This window comes from Oryza sativa, chromosome 1 (assembly GCF_034140825.1).
Source record: "Oryza sativa Japonica Group chromosome 1, ASM3414082v1".
NCBI lineage: Eukaryota > Viridiplantae > Streptophyta > Magnoliopsida > Poales > Poaceae > Oryza > Oryza sativa.
Window position 1 is genome coordinate 2,621,026 of NC_089035.1, and position 19,502 is coordinate 2,640,527.

At 40.9% G+C, this 19,502-nt stretch overlaps 1 protein-coding gene across 1 annotated transcript; it reads right to left on the bottom strand.

Annotated features, from left to right (window-relative positions):
• Positions 1 to 596: 596 nt before the first annotated feature.
• LOC4325213 (uncharacterized) lies at positions 597 to 10,167 on the bottom strand. The gene is made up of 12 exons (XM_015768140.3): positions 9,941 to 10,167; positions 5,996 to 6,260; positions 5,816 to 5,896; positions 4,827 to 4,991; positions 4,128 to 4,198; positions 3,795 to 4,047; positions 2,274 to 2,347; positions 1,989 to 2,185; positions 1,607 to 1,623; positions 1,492 to 1,539; positions 1,273 to 1,401; positions 597 to 953 (listed from the first exon to the last, which is right to left on the bottom strand). The coding sequence occupies exons 2-11, from the start codon at positions 6,219 to 6,221 to the stop codon at positions 1,292 to 1,294; spliced, it is 1,242 nt and encodes a 413-aa protein (XP_015623626.1). The 5' UTR covers positions 6,222 to 6,260; positions 9,941 to 10,167; the 3' UTR covers positions 597 to 953; positions 1,273 to 1,291.
• Between the last annotated feature and the right edge of the window lie 9,335 nt (positions 10,168 to 19,502).

The following is a 19,502-nucleotide window of genomic DNA, read 5'->3' on the forward strand; positions in this document are numbered from 1 at the left end:
TTGGCTCGGGTGAGTGCGAGTGCAAAGAAGAGGGGGGCTCGGCTCCGATGAAGGAAAGGTTCTTGCTAATCATTATGGTTGTGGGCCAGATGCGGTAGAGGACCGGAGAAAGGATGTCAGTGGGCAATTCCACTCCGCTTATTAGTTCATGGACCTCATGGTAACATAAATTTTAGAAGAAAAAATAAATTAGAAGAAAAAATAAATTAGAAGTGGGATGAACAGGAAAAAATCCCATTTGTCCACCCCACTTACGTCCCTAGTAGGATGGTATCTCCACGTACAACAGATGGTATCTCCTGCCACTGACTTGCTTAGCTTTAGTTTCTTTGTTTCCGCCGCTAAGCACCTTACCATCATCGTAATTTCCACACAGGACCTAACAGAGGCCGTGTATCAATATCCCGTGTAATAACAGAGAACTTTTTCACGGTCATGTCTTTATACAACTAAGACGTCGGGCGGTTGAAGACCTACACGAGATTTTGTGCATATATGATATGAAGTCTTTGTAAAATAGTTTTCCACGTGTCAATTTTTCCAAGGAGCAAAAAACAATTCAGAAAACGTAAGAGCCAAAAACAATTCAGAGTACGGAGAGAAGTGGAACACGAGGTTTTCAAGTTTGATAATCGCTCGTTCGTCCGTTGTGAAGCCATATATAACAAGTGTCCCGGCATCCAGCCATTAACAACACGGAGAAAAGACTGATCATACAATAAAAGTTATGAACAGTTCGCGCAGCAACAGAACCGCGAAACCTTGCAGGGAATCTGAACGCGTGAGACAGGAGTCAGAACGTTTATAAACATACATGAGCACAAAGCGCACAGTGGTTAATTTATACTCCTACATTAGGCTTCGGGTGACAAAGCATTTTGTTCTCATTGGAAAATTACACGTGGGTCTCAGGTCTCGTTGACAGCTCCAGAAATATTTCACATCAAAAAAGCCTGTCGACACAACACAACAGTTAGCCCACATCAGCACCGAGTGCAAACTAGCCAACTTGGATGGCATGTATTTGGGGAAAAGACAATATATTTGGCAAATTGACGACGACAAGGTGAAATCGTACAGACAAAGAGTAGCAGCAGCAGTATACATTTACATTACGTTCGATCAAAGGTGGGAGTCAAAACGTTAGATAGGACACAAACTTTGCAGAATTCAACACGTCACCGAGTTACAAAATAAGTTATATGCAAACAGTTTTGAAATATTTTCCTTTCCAAGGGACGCAAATTCAACATGATATGATTCGTAGGTTACCTTGCACCAGATAGGTCCATCACCGAGAATCGCCACAGTAGGTAACTGTATCTGGCACATATGGCACAATCGTCATCTCTGGTTCTCTCTTTGCAGTGAGTGCCTTAGACGCACGATACTCTGGATCATCTGTATTAACAACAAATTAAAGCAAACATCAAAGTTCTGCAAATCTAAACTGAACATTGTCCTACGTTAAAAAGATGAACAGAGGTAAACCTGATATTTTGACTGTGCAAAGAAGACTGGGACATGAGATAGGCAGCTCTACAGAGTAGAAAATTTAGTACAGAGAGCAAGAGAGCAGATGAAATATTAAAAGAAGGTTGCGTACCTCTATATTCAAACGAAGTTCCATCATCATATAGAAGTTAAGTAAACAGAGTGTGATTATATCAATGTAAACAAATAATAATATTGTGCCAGCCTAGCATTCATTGACGTGGTACCGTTAAGCACAAATGGACTTGGAATTGCAATGGACCAACAGGTATACAATGGAACTGTTTACAAGTGCAGAAAGCGCCCTGTAAATACACAGCTAGCTATGTAATACATCTAACACCCCTGCCCCCTCCTCTTGCTCTCTCAAACCCATGGTGGGTCAATCGCACTGAGTTTCCACAGACCATAGCTATGTTGAATTGTAGCCTAAGCCTTCATGAATAAATCTGTAACTACAAATATTATGATAATAAAGGTAAAAGAAAGGATATTGTACGTGACGAAGTGTGTATCCATAGAATACCACATCCTCTTCTTGTGAAGTATGTGATAGAGTAAACTGGTCTTCAAAGTCCAATTTACAGGAGAATGAAGTGTCATAAGATGAAATAACCCCAAGCCTTTTAACTTCCTTGTTAGATCGAACATGTACATCAATTTCTTCTTTAGGAATCGCAGTTGAAAAGACCTGCAACCCAAAACAAGCATAAACAGAAGTAAGAAAAAATATGCAAAAGCAACAAGAAGATTGAAGAGGTGATGTGTGAATCTCAAACCTTCAATAGATAATATTTCCTCTCATCCTCTACAGGATTAAAAGAAGCATCTTCAAATGGTTTCACTTCCACAACTAGAAAGGGAAAAAATGTAACTAGTTTAATGTCATCACCACAGCAAAATATAGTCAAGGAGGGGGACATGATAAAAGACACAACCACTAGAACCATAAGTAGCAATCATGATCACCAGAAATAATCAAGTACTCCCTCCGTCCCAGAATATAAGAAGTTTTAGAGTTGGACATCGGTTATTAAGAAAATAAGTAGAACTAAATAGGAAGAGTTTGTGATTGGTTGAGAAGTGGAGCTTGGTAGGAAAAGTGATTGGTTGGGAAGTGAATGTTAGTGGAGAAGTTGCTATATTTTGGGACAAACCTTGTTAGCTAGGTTGTTATATTTTGGGACGGCGGGAGTAGCATTCATGTTCATAATTGCTGGATTTTAGAAGTCATTTAATACAAGTATGATTAAAGGCAGGTGGAGCAGTATGCAGAACATAAATGTGTAAATTGTTTCTACACGTTTGATATTATCTCTAATTAAATTTAGAGATGAGTGCCATAACTGTCTGCAATTAGTTGTTAGATTTTGTTTGTACAATGTAAGACAAGAAATTCACATATCATCTAATACTACTACAATTAAAATTCAGGTTTAATAGGAGCAAGAAGGCAGGATGAACGAGGAGTGCCCTAGCGAATACACCCCTTACCACTCCCCCTTCTCCTTTTCTAGCCTCCCACCCTCATCAATGTTGGCTCAATGGTGTACCTGCTGCCTCAGCGAACACAACCCTCGGTGTTGTCATAGTTTCCCAGTAGTTGCCTGAAGCTGCACTGATGCCTGCCTGACACAGCTACCCCACCTGTTGGGGCTTGCTGACCTAACCAGTGAACCACAAATCCACAACTCTATAAAGGTGGATAATTGGCTGATAACCTGTGCAATTGCAACTTCACTGCCACCCTAGAATCGTGCAACTTCAAGGTGACCAGCATGAGCATCTTGTCTTCTCTACTCCCTCCATCCCAAAATAAATCAACTTTTATACATGAAATCTAAACATAGGCTATGTCTAGATTCGTGTACAAAAGTTGACTTAGTTTGGGACAGAGGAGTACCCTCCTATAGCCAATAAGGGCTCACACACTTCATCCTTACTGTCAGCAGTTTCAGGTTTGGACATCACTCCCTTTCTCTGCTCTCTTGGACCTGTGACATCTCCACAACCACAACCTGCACACTGACGTGTGAGAATATCGGCTCCATTTTCTATCAGCGTGCCTTGCCCCCATCTCTTTACTGATTGGGGAATCCTTCTTTAGCTTGATCTGCCTTTTTTTCTAGGAAATGTTAACTTTGCGTAACAAAAAGAAAAGGTTTTAACAAGTAGTGTACTCCCCAGTCCCCACTCTAAAAGAATCATCAACCAACAAAAAACTAAAGTGGTAGATGAAAATTTAACAAACTTCTAAATATTAAAGAAAGGTCAGAAAATAAGATATGTGTAGAATGTACCCCATAGTTTTCTGTATGTCTCCAATGGATGCAAGCGCTTATACATAGGATAAAACTCATATCCATTGAAGTACACCGACCTCCTCTCAGAATTGTGAAATAGCTTCATTTCTTCTGATAGCATCAACCAGAGCCGTGCCCTGGGTTGCGCCTTGGTTATGGAGCCAATGCACATTGTCTCATTTTTGTCCTTCAAATATATACCAATAGGGTCTCTGATGGCACTAGCATGCAGTTCATCCACAACTCCAGCCTACAACACAAGACCAATATACAATGTGTGACAAATAACCAAATCAAGACAATGAAAATGATATGGATGAAAGATTGAACCTCAAATAAGAACATGATTCGGCCTCCTTCTGGCTTATAATCAAGTGTTTCTCCTGACATCACTTTAATGCCTACAAAGATTAATTCATCATATAAACCATATTACTATATAGATGCGTTAGCGTTCCCACAACTCCTATACCACGTGATAGTCAAGCTGCAGGTTTGTCCCTTAGTTAGGTTGTGCTTCTATAAGTATTTTATAGGTCAATGCTTGTATATAAGTTAGCTAGTTTGATTTAGATTAATCCATTCTACAGCAGCCAAGATACTGTTTATATAAGTATTACCAGTAATTATTGAACGTGAAAACTGGGTCAAACTGGTTTGAACAGGCCTACCCAGCAATATTAACAATGTATTTCAGGGAAAATCTAAGCAGTTCGATATCAAGCATTAGTAGCAAAGTAAAGAAAGCAATTTTAAATACATCATAACTAGAATGTTGTATTTGACTTGGTCTAAAAGAACGTCTAATGAATATACGTATCATAAAGTTCCATCTCTCCAACCTGAAACTTCAATGGGCAGATCCGCAGAAGGGATTGTAGTTAAATTTAGACCTTATGGGATAATGATGATTTAGAAATTGCACACTAAAACACACAAAAAAGGCTACAATTTCTTTTAGAACCTTTCTTACTGCTGATCATTTCAAACGTATGTTTGACAAGGATAATAAATGAAGTATTTAATTACCTTTAGTCACAATCATGGCCTTCCTACGAAGACCCAAAAATGGTCCAAAAGACAAATCATTGCATTGTGGTGCAACCTTGGTAGGGTAGAGCTTATAGTGACGATGGCATATCATATGTTTCTCATGTGATGACATTGGATCATCGGCCATCAGTTTTGGCTCAGCTGCAATTCAAAACAACAAACAAAATCAACAACATATGGAGCCAGACCAGCACCAAACTTTTTTTTTCTACCAACTCACAGAAAGAGAGCCTGCGGTAAAAAGGAAAAGAAAAGAAACTGATCCTTGCCAAATATGCACACAAGCAAAGCAACAAATGTCCGCGACAAGAATGAAAACTGCAGGGGCTATAAAATTATTCTCCAGTTCTCCTACAAAACCTAAAAGAGTTAGCAAATGAAGCATGGAAGGATCACTAAAGCTTTTCCGGTGTAACAATTGTGCACCATATGCCAGTAACGCATTGCTTCTACCTAGAGCATAACATGGATACTTTCTAGCTTGACGAAATATCGTGAGTTCTTAAGTATACGAAAAATCTTGTAGTAAATAGCTTACAAGTAGGTGTAAAATCAACAATATGAATCCCTGAAAACAAGAGCAAAAGAACAAGCCTTAGCTCATACAAAAACCAACACAACAGACTGCAGCTTCCACTAAGCCCCTTTTTTTTTCTTTGGGTAAGAACAAACAAATCTCTTAGCAAGACGCCCGACCAAATTAACTGAAACGTCTGAGCCCCGCTCCTCTCCCAAATTCCCCAATTCATGTCACAGCTAGCAGAAGCAAGCTATCCAATATTGCAAATTAGTTTACAGAAACCACCGTAATCTAGTGTTGGTTTCTAACAAGTCATCAGGAGGCAACCAGTAAAATCAACATAAGCTGCAACTGCTGCAAACCCCTTGTTTAAGGAAACTATAACATAGGGTAGTGGACAATCAAAGCAAGGAGGGAAATAAGCAAGCAAAGATGAGATCTATACCTGAAATTTCCTTAGCTTTCGCCGAGCATCCTTGCTCAGAAGAGCCTTCGTGCACCACCTTGTCTCCTCCTCCTCCCCGACCTGTATACATACAGCGCACGCAAAGGCATCGCCGTAAAAACCCAAGAACTCGAAACCATCAATATCCCAAAGAAATCCCGAGCAAAGAACCACACTCACTGGCGTTCTCCACGGCCAAGCCACGCCGCCGCTTGTGCACAGCCACGCCAGCCTCCTCGGCCACCACGGGCATCTTCATCTTTCGGCGGCAGTTCTTGCTGTGGGATCGGCGGAGCCTAGGGTTGGGGTTGGCGTTGGGGTACTCGTACCCGCACTCAGGGCAGAGCTGACCCCCGCCGGCGCCAAGCGCCTCCTCCTTCCCCCTCCGCACCCTGTCGCCCTTCATGGCAGCTGCTGCTCGACTCGCCACCGCCAGTGGCCGCCGCTGCTCACCAAAACGAGAGAGATGCGTTAATGCGCGTCGGGATTTGGTTTTTTTTTTTTTTTACTTTCTACATCCACACAAAATCTTATACTACTATTATGAGAAGAAGAGTATATGCTACTTGTATACATAGGGTTAGGGATGTAGAAAGGCAGAAATAAAAATGGCATAAAAAAATCAGAAACGGGACTGTACGGCGTAAGCACTCAAATACTGATAATAAAGGTAAAAAACACTGAACTGTAAAGTCTTACATTTAATTTTGCATAATAACTATATAATGTGACAAAATAAATTCAAGATTACACTATATAAACTGTAAATTGTCTCCATTCAAACCAAGTGCTCGACAACTCAAATTAGAGATTTTGTTGAGGAATTGGTGGGACTCTAAACTATGAGTCAAATAAAGAAACAAATAGAAACACGGTAAATACTACTCCCTATGTCCCATAATATAAGGGATTTTGACTTTTTGCTCGTACGGTTCGACCACTCGTCTTATTTAGAAAATTTGTGCAAATATAAAAAATGAAAAGTTGTGCTTAAAGTACTTTGGATAATAAGTAAGTCACAAATAAAATAAATGATAATTCCAAAAAAATTTTAATAACATGAATGGTCAAACAAAACAAGCAAAAAATCAAAATCCCTTATATTCAAAATCCCTTATATTATGGGACAGAGGGAGTATACTATAAAAGAGGTAATTTGCATAAGAATACAACAAAATTTGGAAACGGACGGTATATAGCAAAATTGTTTACGTTTTTTTTTACCGTTTTAGTATTCGTCAGTAACCATTTTCACATTGCTTGGCTAGTTAAAGTAGAAAACGAGCGTCAATCGGTTGGAAATTTCTATGACTGTTTTCACCCCTAGTTGTAGTAATTAGCAGTGTGCCAGCATATATACCCCACTAGCTTTGCCAATTGAAAAGATCTTCTCTTCTATCATCCATCAGCTTCATCAACTACTTCAGCATGATATATCATTACTACTCTCTCCGTTCCAAAATATTGTATTCAGGACAGGATTAGACGCATACTAAGGTGTGTTCTTTACTACATCTTCCCAACTTCTATTCCCTTGTTTTTTCACGTGCAAGTTTCTCGAACTGTTAAATTGTGTTTTTTATAAAAAGAAAGATCTATAGGAAGGTTGCTTTTTTAAAAAAAATCATATTAATCCAATTTTTAAGTTATTTTAAGCTAATACTTAATTAATCATACGCTAATCCATGCTTCGTTTTACATGTTGAAGGGTTGGGTTCCTAACCCCTCCTTTTGAACTCAGCAGCCTAGAACTGTGAACCTAGACTGGCAATCCAGATTTGTATTAGTAGGATGTGTTTAATCCGGTCCTAAGTTGCTATATTTTGGGACGGATGTAGTACATGCTAGGCAATGCCACTGCAATAATATGTAAATTCAATATTGTTTGTGGGTGTTTTGGAACATGGGAATTCGAATAAAACACACGAATTATTATATAGTATGTTGAATCCCACATAAATGAAATACGACACGAATTATTGAATTCATTCATTTGGACACGAATAGCTTATAGAAAAAAATAGGAATTTTGACGTCAGTGTATATAGATGAAGTTCGAGGTCAGTTCTAAAATATTATATAATATGTTGAATCCCACATAAATGAAATACAACAGGAATTTTGAGGTCAGTTCTAAAATAGATAAAGTTTTTATAATGAGTGTAGTCAAACCTAGAAATCTGAACTCACAAACAATATAAAAATATGTTAATATTTAATATCTGAAAATGGTATCGGTAATTTGTTATGAAAATTACTTTCATGTAGTTGTTTTTTAATGATTTTGATGAAAAAAAGGTAATAATGCACAAACATGTAGAAAGAATGGAGATAATTATTTATCTGTACTACTTGAAAAGTGAAGTCATCGTCCTTCTCCCCGCCATTGTAGTTCCTCACTTGTAAAAACTACCCCTCCTAAAAATCCAGCCCAGTATTTAAAAAAAGAAACAATATTTCCAAAGGAGCCTATGCTTATAATCCTATGGAATTGAGGAATACGATAAATTAATTGTGTAAGAATTTGAAAACTCAAAATCTTATGTCCCAAACAAAATTCATGAGTATAATTCTTCATTGTTCCTATGAAAATCCTATAATCCAAAGGAGCCCTAAATTATATATTCACCCTACTTTCTCATTGCCCCGCTTGGCATAACCGCAAACAAACTCGCTAGGTTATTGCTAGTTTTATATTTCATTTATATTGTTCAAATATATTTAAAAAATAATAAATGTGAACTTTAGTTGATCTAAACTACTATTAATAATCCTCTATTAAATCATGCTCGGTTCATATGGAGCCACATAAGAAATCCTCACAAATTATGTTTCATTTAGTAAAACTAGAATAACAATTGTAAGTGTTTGTTTCAAATTGCACTAGTATTTCCTTAACTTAATAGTTCTGTACACCTGGCTCAAGAGGATCTATCCTTTTTTTTTAAAAAAAAAAGAAAAACCAACATACTATCTCTTTGGGGTAAACTGTTTCACAACCCTAGATTTATGCAAAATCCTCATGTGTACAATGATATATGGTATTTTCAAGCGTATATTTACATTCGTTGAGATGGTGATTAATGCATGTGTGAATAGCAGAGATAGCTATGATATGGGATGGAGATAGTATATGATATACTTTTGGGAAAAAGCAAAGTGCCCTTGCCATCCAAATTGGACTTGGGTATTGTAATGATGAGGGAAAAAAGTTGAAGACCAAAATAATGTATGGTATATTATATTATTGGGAACTTCTAAAGAAAAGCTTTGAATGCAATGTGTTCTTATCATAGAGCCCGGACAAATGGATTTAAAAGAAAATTGGTAATAACCTAATTAGGTACAAATAAAATGCTATAGTTTGGTTAACCCAACATCGATGATATGCTTGTACTAGATGTCGGTGACACATATTTTTAGATAATGAAAGTTTTTATTAAACTCAACCAATTATACAAAGGTGATACAACCGTCTAAGAACATTCCCTGTATGTGCATAACTAGTACGCGCACAACCAAACCAGTAACACTTATATCACGAAAACTACTCTTACAACGGCAAAATCCAAATGAAGCGCACAACCAATATACAAGGTTAAGGTGGTTAGCATCTTTTGCCGACCAAATGACCACTTAAACGAACCACTTCTTTTGGGTGCAGGGGAGCTAGTACTGTTGGATATTATATACCGGAACTTCTGAGCTTTCTTTCTAGCTAACCCATGAGATCGATCTTCATCATTAGTTGCTTGGGTACTGCTACTTGATTCCAGTCAAGAGGCTCAAGAGCATACTAATGGGAATTGGGAGGTCATCGCTAATGAATTAAGAATCGATAAGTAAATTTCTTTTCATCAACTTAATTAATTGGCAAACCAAACCCCTCATTAATCTGATATGATAATAAGTGCAGCACTAATTAAGGAGAGAGATCTAGTCGGTGATATTAGCTAGGTATGCAACCCGGCCTCGATGCGAAGTTGATTTGGTCATCAAATATACAGGAGTACATATGTATCTAGTACTGCATGAAATAAATGAAATCAAATTGCAGCTTAGCGCGCGCCTCTGCATCGATTAAAGGGGGGTAGCTAGGTCGATCGGGAGTTCGGAGTTCCTCACCTCTAGCTAGACTCATATTCTCATCTTTGCATTATTTACTTCGGCGAAGAAGAGGAGGGCGGCCCGAATCGCAGATGCGCGTCGCAGCTCAGCTCCATGGCGGCCAGCCGGCTCGCCCGGCGGCGGCGGCGGCGGCACATCTGATCTGCTCGCGTCGAGAGAGAGAGAGAGAGAGAAAGTGAGGGGAGAGGGGAATCGAGGGGATGCGTCCGTACCTGACCTGACCTAACCTGCCTACTGGAGCCTCTACTGGGAAAGCGGATCCTCGCACCTGACGTGGTCACTGACAGGTGGGCCCGTGAGCGGTGGGGCTCACATGTCAGCCACCACGTTCCTCTGACTTGACGTATGCAGTATATGTAAAGAGAAGATAATTACACCAATGCCATTTTTGATGCATCTTTAACCTTATCGAGTAACGTACGAGGTACCAACTACTGCCTTTTCTTTTTACGGCTCATTTTTTTTATTATTATTCAAGGGTACATGAAGTTAATTAGGTATTGTAAAGTTAATAAATAAATAAAAATAAACTAATTTCCTAAGAAATTTATTTATATATAAGTATCTCTCTAAATACATGTACTCTTTGTTTCAAAACGTTTTGATTTTGATTAAAGTCAAACTACTTTAAGTTTGGCTAAGTTTATAAACAAATATAGTAATATTTATAGTACTAAATTAGTTTTATCAAATCAATAATTGAATATATTTTCATAATTATCGACGGGGGATACCCGTAGACCGGATATAGAGGGTATTGGAGTACGCTGGTACGAGGATCTACGTAATACGACATCGAGGAAACAGAAAACAGAGATTATACTGGTTCAGGCCCCCTGATGGGTAATAGCCCCAATTCAGTTGATATGAGATTATATAGTGAAAACCACATATTACAAAGGGAATAACAGAATTCGATGATACCGACGAGACCGTAGTCGAGTTGGTTCGACTAGATCACCCGGCGACTTGGCTTCTGTAGACTCCGGACTCGTAGGCTGTGGTAGGTGTGTTGATAGTAAGATTCGATGTCTTAGGTCTTCCCGGGGATCCTTTTTATACTGCAGGTCAACTGACCTCCAAGTAGGACTCGGAGACATCGGACCCGCATGATACAATGACGACCCGGTTCTATCCGAGTAGGAATCTTTCCATATGTGGATTCCGTGGTGAATTTCCTTAGTGTGTACAGAGAACGTCCATATACGCGCAGATATACCATATCGATGCATGACATATACCCAAGGGTAAAGGGTATACCTTATCCGTAACCCTGGCAATAATAAATTTGTATAGGGTTGAAAATGTTACTACTCTCTCTGTTTCAGGTTATAAGTCAAAAATTGCTTTAAGTTTGAAGTTTGTAGAAAAAGTAGTAACATTTTTAACCCATGACAAATTTATTATGAAAATATATTCAAGAATTTATTTGATGAAACTAATTTATTATTATAAATATTATTGTATTTGTCTATAAACTTAGTCAAACTTAAAACAATTTGACTTTAACCAAAGTCAAAACATCTTATAATCTAAAACGGATGGAGTATTTTTTTTCTACAGACTTTGATCAAACTTAAAACAGTTTGACTTTGACTAAAGTCAAAACGTCTTGTAACCTGAAACGGAGGGAGTACTACATACATATAGAGAGAGTGAGAAACGTACTCCCTCCATCTCAAAATAAGTGCAGTTCTGCATTGTTCGTATTCAACGTTTGGCCGTTCATCTTAATTGATTTTTTTTAATGATTAGCATTTTTGTTGTTATTAGATGATAAAACATGAACAATACTTTATGTGTGACTTTTTTTTATTTTCTCATAAATTTTTTAAATAAGACGGATAGTCAAACGTTGGATACGTATATTCACGGCTGCACTTATTTTGGAACGGAGGTAGTATTCATTCTTTTGCATATCCTCAAATATGGCGTTAATAAAGAAATTACTGACCTGAATCCTAAGAATCATCAGCGATTTGACGGACAAGACCGTAAGTGCCATCATTTTGCTTTTGACGGTTAAACTATATGAATAAAATTCTTTGTCTATAGTTTTTTTTCCAATGTCTTTGTCTAGTTTTTTTTGATGTGAAAATGAAAATGATGACAGATAAATGTTTCAAAATTTGTCTCTATATCCAAAAGTAATTAAGCTGTAGAGGTTTTTTCGCACAAATTTTGATCTCTAGCCTAGGATTTGCCTTCCATAGGTCCTGGGCGGTGACTCATTTTGAGTCTTCTTTTTTTCTTTTCCTTTTTTTTGAAAAAAAATCATCGTAGAATTAAAAGTTTCTCATTTTTATTTTTTACTTAAAAAATACCATGCATTACAAAGATGAAAATAAAATATATTGAATATTAATATGCGTTTGATGCCATTCCCTGTATAACCATATCAATGACAATAACTATTAATTACAATTGAGCAGACAAAAATTTACAACCAACATTTTTATATCCATTGTTGTAACTAAGAAATAATGAAAATTATAACACACTACTCCCTCCTTCCCAAATTGATCATCATATACGTTTATACACCAAGATTAAGGATAATTTCAATCACATCAATTAAGACACCGTACACACATTCTCCCACAATGCATGCATCGATTAAAACATCATAACAATTACACATTAGCATGCACACATTCTGTCATGCTGTATTAATTGTATTCTGATGAAATCCGTGTCTATACGGTTATATGATGATCAATTTGATAAATTTTAAATTTCATTATATGATGATAAATTTGGGAAGGAGGGAGTATCTCGATTGGCAATCTCTACTAAAAAACTTTTTTTTAGCGACGTTGTCCTTTTATTTTTCCAGACGGATATGACCCTCGGAGTCAAATATTGGCCTACGAAAATATAAACCGAGGTGGATTTTTGTCATCCGCTTGGGAAAATCAATTTTTCCAGGCGGATCACTGAAGAGGTCCGCCTGCGAAAATCACCTTAAAAAATGATTTTTGCATGCGGAACCTTATGCGGTCCGCCTGCAAAAATCATACCTACCTAAAATAAATCTTAAGTCATCCTTATCTTCTCCACCACCACTCCCCACCGACCACCACTGATTTTCCTCTCAACTCTCTATCTCTCCCTCAACACTTCTCTTCTCCTCTCCACCCCTCCCCACCGGCTCACTCTCCTCCCCTCCCCTCCCCTCCCTCCCTCCCAATCCGAGCGGCGGCGGTGGCTCCCCGTCTCTCCCTCCCCGTTGGAGGAGGGGGAGCGACGACGACGGCAGCGGCGCGAACGCGCGGACGGTGACGTGGCGAGGACGGGCCGACGGTAGCGGCGGCGGCTCCCCCTCTCTCTCTCTCCCCGCTCCTAGATCTGGCTGGAGAAGAGGGAGCAACGGCGGCGGCGCAGAAGGGGCGATGGCGGCGGCGGCTCCCCCTCTCTCCCCCCGCTCCTAGCTCTGGCCGGAGGATGGGGAGCGACGGTGGCGGCGCGGACGAGGTGACCGCGGCGCAGAAGGGGCGACGGCAGCTCCCCCTCTCTCCCTCCCGCTCCTAGATCTGGCCGAAGGAGGGGGAGCGACGGCGGTGGCGCGGATGCGGCTCCCCTCCCCTCCCTCTCCCAGATCTGGCCCCTACGAGGAGAAGGGAGGGTGGTGGCGGCGGTGGACACCTCCCTCCCTCCCAGATCTGGCCTGACGGGAGAGGGGGGCGGCGGCAGCCACCGCATGCAAAGGAGTTCGCCGGCGAAGATGATTTTTTTTATAAGTTTACATGTTGATTGATGTTAACTTGCAAGTTGATGCTGTGGATTTGAATCCAATTCTTTTGTGTTGATGTATGGATGTTAGTGATTGGATTTTGTTTCCTGGATGAGATTTGTGATTTGAAACTTAGGGAGGGGTGGGGCTGACGGGAATGTTTTTTATGGTGCCGCGAGTATTTTCGCAGGCGGGGCTACTATAGCGTCTGAAAAGATCCCAACTGTTGCCTGTGAAAATCATAGTCCGCCTGTAAAAATAGGAGATTTTTACCATCGTTTAGATGCAGGCAGAAGGTTTGTCCGTCTGTCAAAACGTGTTTTGACCGCCTGGGAAAACGTCTTTTCTGGTAGTGAATGTTAAGGCCAAACCCTCGATGATGCAGTGTTACCAACATCTGTTTCGGCCAAAAGAATTGGATTGTTCGTGACATATGAACTACTCTTTTTCAGTTAGCTATGGCCCCCCGTGACTGTAATAAGGTGGCTCATGCCTTTGCTGCTGAATGTCCGCCTGGTTGGAATGTTTGGTTGCCAGCGATTTAGTTGGGTCATTAATCTAAAGTCATCGGTTCATCTTAAAAATAAAAAACCATCCTCACCACCAAAAAGATGATCAATCAATCATCCACCGGCCGACTCTCGTGGCTAAGTCTAAACAAAATAGAACCACCTTGACAGTTAAAAACAAAAGTATTATCTTTCTTTATTATTAATAAACTAATGTGAAACCAAACATTTAGTTTGTTTAGAGTATTTTTACATAACTGCAGGCTCCCACACCTCTTGGACTAAATTTCTCACGCACTTTGAAATGAGACGGTTGGCTCTCTCCCATCCTTCACGAGCTCCTCTTAGATTGGGTAAGCGCTAGATTTGCTAGCTGACTTTGATATACTCCTAAGCTACAACGAAAATCATCGTAAAAATAAATAAAAACATTTTTATTGATTATTGAGAGGGAGGGAAAGAAGAAGATAGGGAAGATATATATGTAAAACGAGATGATCTATTAGTGTGTGATTAATTAAGTATTAATTATTTAAAACTCAAAAAATGATTAATATGATTTTTTGAAAGCAATTTCCTGTGAAACTTATAGAAATTAACCAAACCGCTCAGTGGTTTGGGAAGCTTGCGCGTGAAAAATGATACTACCTCCTTTTTCAAAATGTATAACGCCGTTAACCTTTTTATAATGTTTGACCATTTGACTTACTCAAAAATTTAATATAAATATGTAAAAGTGTAAGTTGAGATTATATTTTATTTGATGACAAAACAAAGTCACAATAAAATAAGTGATATTTATATAATATTCTTTAATAAGACAAATGGTCAAACATTTTATGCATTTTAAAATGGAGGGAATATATATCTTCTCTCTCTCGTAGGAACAAATACAACAACCTTATTGCAAGAGGGCACTAATTGTTTATTTTTTCCCTTATTAAGTGAGCTCACATTAATTTCAGGACGCCTGGCTAATCTCTTCTTTCTATAAAGCTAATGCCCATTAAACACCTAAATATTAATATGCAAGCATACTATTTATTATCACTTCTAAAATCTACCAACAGACATGCCACATCAACCCATTAAACACACGAAGCTTAACATGTAAGCATATAATAATCATGTCTACAATTTATTTTATTCTAAAACTAAACATAGACATGTTAAATCATCATTCTCAAATCATTTTCATAATATTTCAATCCAAATCATTTCATCATTTATCCAATATCTAACATATATCCTGCAACAAAGCGCATGTCATCATCTAGTGAATTAGCTAATGATATACTCCATATACTCCCTCCGTCCAAAAAAAAAAGTTAATCTCTAATATGTCACATTCAGTACTAGGTTGGTTTTTTATGGGACGGAGAGAGTACATAGCGGTATACTATATAGTGCAAAGTATAAGCTTATCAATTTCTAGTTGGTGAGCGTGTACGCACATTATAAACCTCCAAAATATCACATGTTTGCTATTACTCCATGTAAGCATTATTTTTCGGGGGAAATATATGTGTGTCGGGTTATTCGTTCGAGTTGAGTATAGTTTGTCAATGTGGCATTTGTCGTTGGGTTTGCAATTAGCGCTCCTCAGATATTGTTTGTGGAGTCCACAATAATCGTTTGTGGAGTCCGGTGAAGCCTATCCAAAATCTACGAATCAGCTAAAAACCTCGAATTATATGTGTTCCCATGAAGACAGCCGAAGGGGATGCTGATTTGTCAAGTGGTGTGCACGTCACTGTAGACTGTAGTAGAGGCTTTTGAATGTAATCGTTGCGACAACGCCGTTGCCCTTGTCTATTTCATCCTTTACTGTTGTATTGTTTCGGCCGCAGAGTTGTTTCCGTAATTCAGGTTACCCTTATATGTCAAAGGGGTGGCCTTGTTCTATATGTTATTTTGCTCCTAGCGATGTACCGGGGATCTAATTCCCTTGAACCTTGTCTTTAATTTTTAATAAAGTTGGTGTAAAAAAATCTATAATAAGCTTCCCTTGTTTTCAAAAAAATATATATGTGGAAGGATAGCATCGCCACAAACCTGATCTATATATAGGACATGCATGCTGTTAGTGGTGGGATCTTTCAGGGGCTTTATGGAGATGAAGTACTGCATGCATATTACTATATCAAAATGTTTGCTTCGAGCCGAGCATGTTTGTTGCATAGTGCAATGCAAAGAAAATTACTATATCAAATTACTATATCAAAAGTACTCCATGCCGAGGGACGCGGCGTGGACGGCGTCCTCCATGCTGACGGGCTCGCGGTGGCTGCGGCGCCTGCTGCTGGGGCGGTCGGAGAGGTCAACACGGAGCTCGTGGCCCGGCTGAAGGAGGCCGCGCAGGAGGTAGCCGTGGAGGTTGCGGCAGGCATTGCGGGCCATCTCTTCGTCGCCTACACTTGTTGGTGGCTAGGTCGGCGGCGAGGCAGAGGGAATGGACGGGGCCGATGAGTTCGCAGGCATCATAGAGCTCGTCATCGGAGGCGTCGAAGGCGATATTGCCCACGAAGCCTCCGGTTCTCCCCGCCTATCGCCGGCAGTGCTCCTCCCCCGTCGTCCGTCCGCCGCACCGGATTTCCTTCCCGTCGGCCCTCGCAAATAAGATGGAGACCCATATGCCTATGGGACCCACGTGGGTCCCACATTGACCCACGTCGAACAAAACAAAAACAAAGCCACATTATAAGTTGAGGAATGTCATACATTGGTTTTTTGGTTTAGGAATGATTTTGTAATTCGGTGAAAGACGAGGGTCGCATGTACTTTTTTCAACTTTAGCCTTAGTGCCAAGTTCTCCTTTTAAGGGCCCATTTGAATCGCAGGATTGAAAAAACGGAGGAATAGGAAAAACACAGGAATCTGATAGGAATGCAAGTGTAAAACAGAGGATTGCAAAACACAGGAAAAACATAGGAATGACCGTTTAATTGGACCACAGGAAAAACACAGGAATCAGATGAGAGAGATAGACTTAGGGCCCCTTTGAATCATAGGAATGAAAAAACGGAGGAATAGGAAAAACATATGATTATGACAGGAATGTAAGTGTAAAACAGAGGATTGCAAAACACAGGAAAAACATAGGAATGACCGTTTGATTGGACCATAGGAAAAACACAGGAATTTGAGGAGAGATAAAGACTCAAAGGATTTCTTCCATGAGGTTCTACCTCATGTTAAAATTCCTCCAAAACTTGTATGGGAAGAGGCATTCCATAGGAATTTCATAAGATTCAATAGGGTTCATTCATTTGATTCAAAGGGCTTTGTAGGAAAAATTCCTATAGGAATAAAATCCTCTAAAATTCCTATGAATTTTCTTTGAATCAAAGGGGGCCTCAAAGGAAATTTTCCAATAGGTCAGAGTAGATGTTAAATTTCCTATGTTTTTACTCTAGAATTGTAGGAATAGGAAAGTTTCCTACGTTTTACCTTTTCACATTCCTACAAATCAAAGGCATGAATAGTGTAGGATTTCAATTCCTTTGTTTTTCCTCCATTTTTCCTCCAATTCAAAGGGGGCCTAAAGGAATAAGTTCATTTGAGTACACCAAATCCGATTTCGTCCTAGAACCCAAAAACCAGATACAACCGGTCCCTGAACTATTAAAACCGGTGCAAATGAGGTCCCTCAGCGGTTTTGAAGGCGGTTTTGGCTGACGTGGCGCCTACATGGCTGGTTTGACTAGGTCTCCATTCCACGTGGCATTGACGTGGCACTTATGTGGCAATTATATTGCAGAAAGATAATAAAAACCATGGCCCCACATGTCAGCTACTCACAGAAAGTATTTTAAAAATGGTGGGGCCCACGTGGCCCCACATGTCAGCCTCACTTCCTTCTTTCCTTTCCCTTCTCTCTCTTCTTCATCCTCAATCCTCTCCTCTTCCTTCTTCCCTCTCTCTCTCTCTTCTTCTTCTTCTTCTTCTTTCTGAGCAGCAAACGAGCGGGTGGGCAGCAGAGCGGGTGGGCAGCAGAGCAGGTGAGCGAGGCGGGCAGTCCGAGCTCCGGCGGCGGCGGCTTGGCGTGCGCCGCGTCGGGGGTGAGGGACTCAGCGATGGGGCAAGGAGGCAAGCCTTGACTGGGGAAAGGAGGTCGTCGGCGGGGTGGTGGGCGTTGCGGTGGGGATGGTCGGCGCGGCGGCAGCCGCAGGCGTCTTCTTGGAGGAGACCGGCGGCGTGGTGGCACCGGGGGAGGGGGGGTGGATGGATTTCAGGCTCACAGAAGCAGTCGCCTCGCCTCCGTCCTTCGACCGCGACCCATCCGCACCCGTCGCGATGCCCGTCGTCGTGCCCGACCCCGCGTCGCCGCCAGAGGCGGCGTCGGCGAAGAAGGGGGTTTTCATGCACCGCATCTTCCCGTTCATCCTCGCTGCCAACATCTTCATCGGAGGACCACCCCTCGTGCTTGGATCCATCTCCCTCCCTCCCTCCCGTGTGGTAGCCATGACAAGGCGGATGCGATGCCACTGCAACGAGGCAGCGGGCGGCGATGCGGTGGTGGCTGCTCTCGCTCGCCGCGACGGGCACCACCATCACCGCCGTCGCCGCGCTGGTCGCCATCGCCCTCCACGTCTCCTCCTCCTTCGCCTCTGGCCCCGATTCCTCCTCCAGCGTGTCCTACCGCCTCTCCAAGTTAATGCGTGCTGCATCAATGTGCCCTTCTCCGCGCCACGACCCCTTAGATTGAACTCTCGGGGTGTGCTACTAACTGACGGTTTGCCTCCTCCTTGTTATCGCCGACGCCACAGCAGCCGCGGGAGGTCGGGGAGCTGCGGTGGGAGCAGGAGTTCACACCGCCGCAACTCGCTTCGCCCCAGCCCGCTGCTGGAGGCGACCTCTGCAACATGGCCCCACCCTTTTTATTATTTTGTGTGTAATTGACAGGTGGGTTCCATAGTTTTTTATTATTTTTTTAAGATCCAATTGCCACGTAAGCGCCACGTCAATGCCACATGGGACGAGAACCTAGTCAAACCAACCACGTAGGTGCCACATCATCCAAAACCGGGCACAATACTGCCGAGGGACCTCGTCTGCACGGTTTTGGTAAGTTGGGGATGTGTTGTATCCGGTTTTATGAACTGAGGACGAAAATCAGACTGAGCAACAAATTAAGGGACCTTAAGTGAACTTATTTTTCTCCCCGCAAAAAAAAAGTGAACTTATTTCTCTTTTTAAAACAAGCCCAGTGCCAAGATATTTTGAGACGGACGTCACAAGCCCATAGAAAATGAAGCATCGGCCCATACTGGCCCATCCAGACGAGGATGAAGGGGATATTCTCGTAGTATCACAC

Bases quoted from the DNA above. Each gene is read 5' to 3' on its own strand.
- LOC4325213 (XM_015768140.3), bottom strand. From the start codon at position 6,221: ATGAAGGGCGACAGGGTGCGGAGGGGGAAGGAGGAGGCGCTTGGCGCC. The intron at 4,992-5,815 runs GTATAGATCTCA...TTTGAATTGCAG, and splicing joins GAAAGCTAAGGAAATTTCAG to CTGAGCCAAAACTGATGGCC. The intron at 1,402-1,491 runs GTTTACCTCTGT...TTGTTAATACAG, and splicing joins TTGCACAGTCAAAATATCAG to ATGATCCAGAGTATCGTGCG.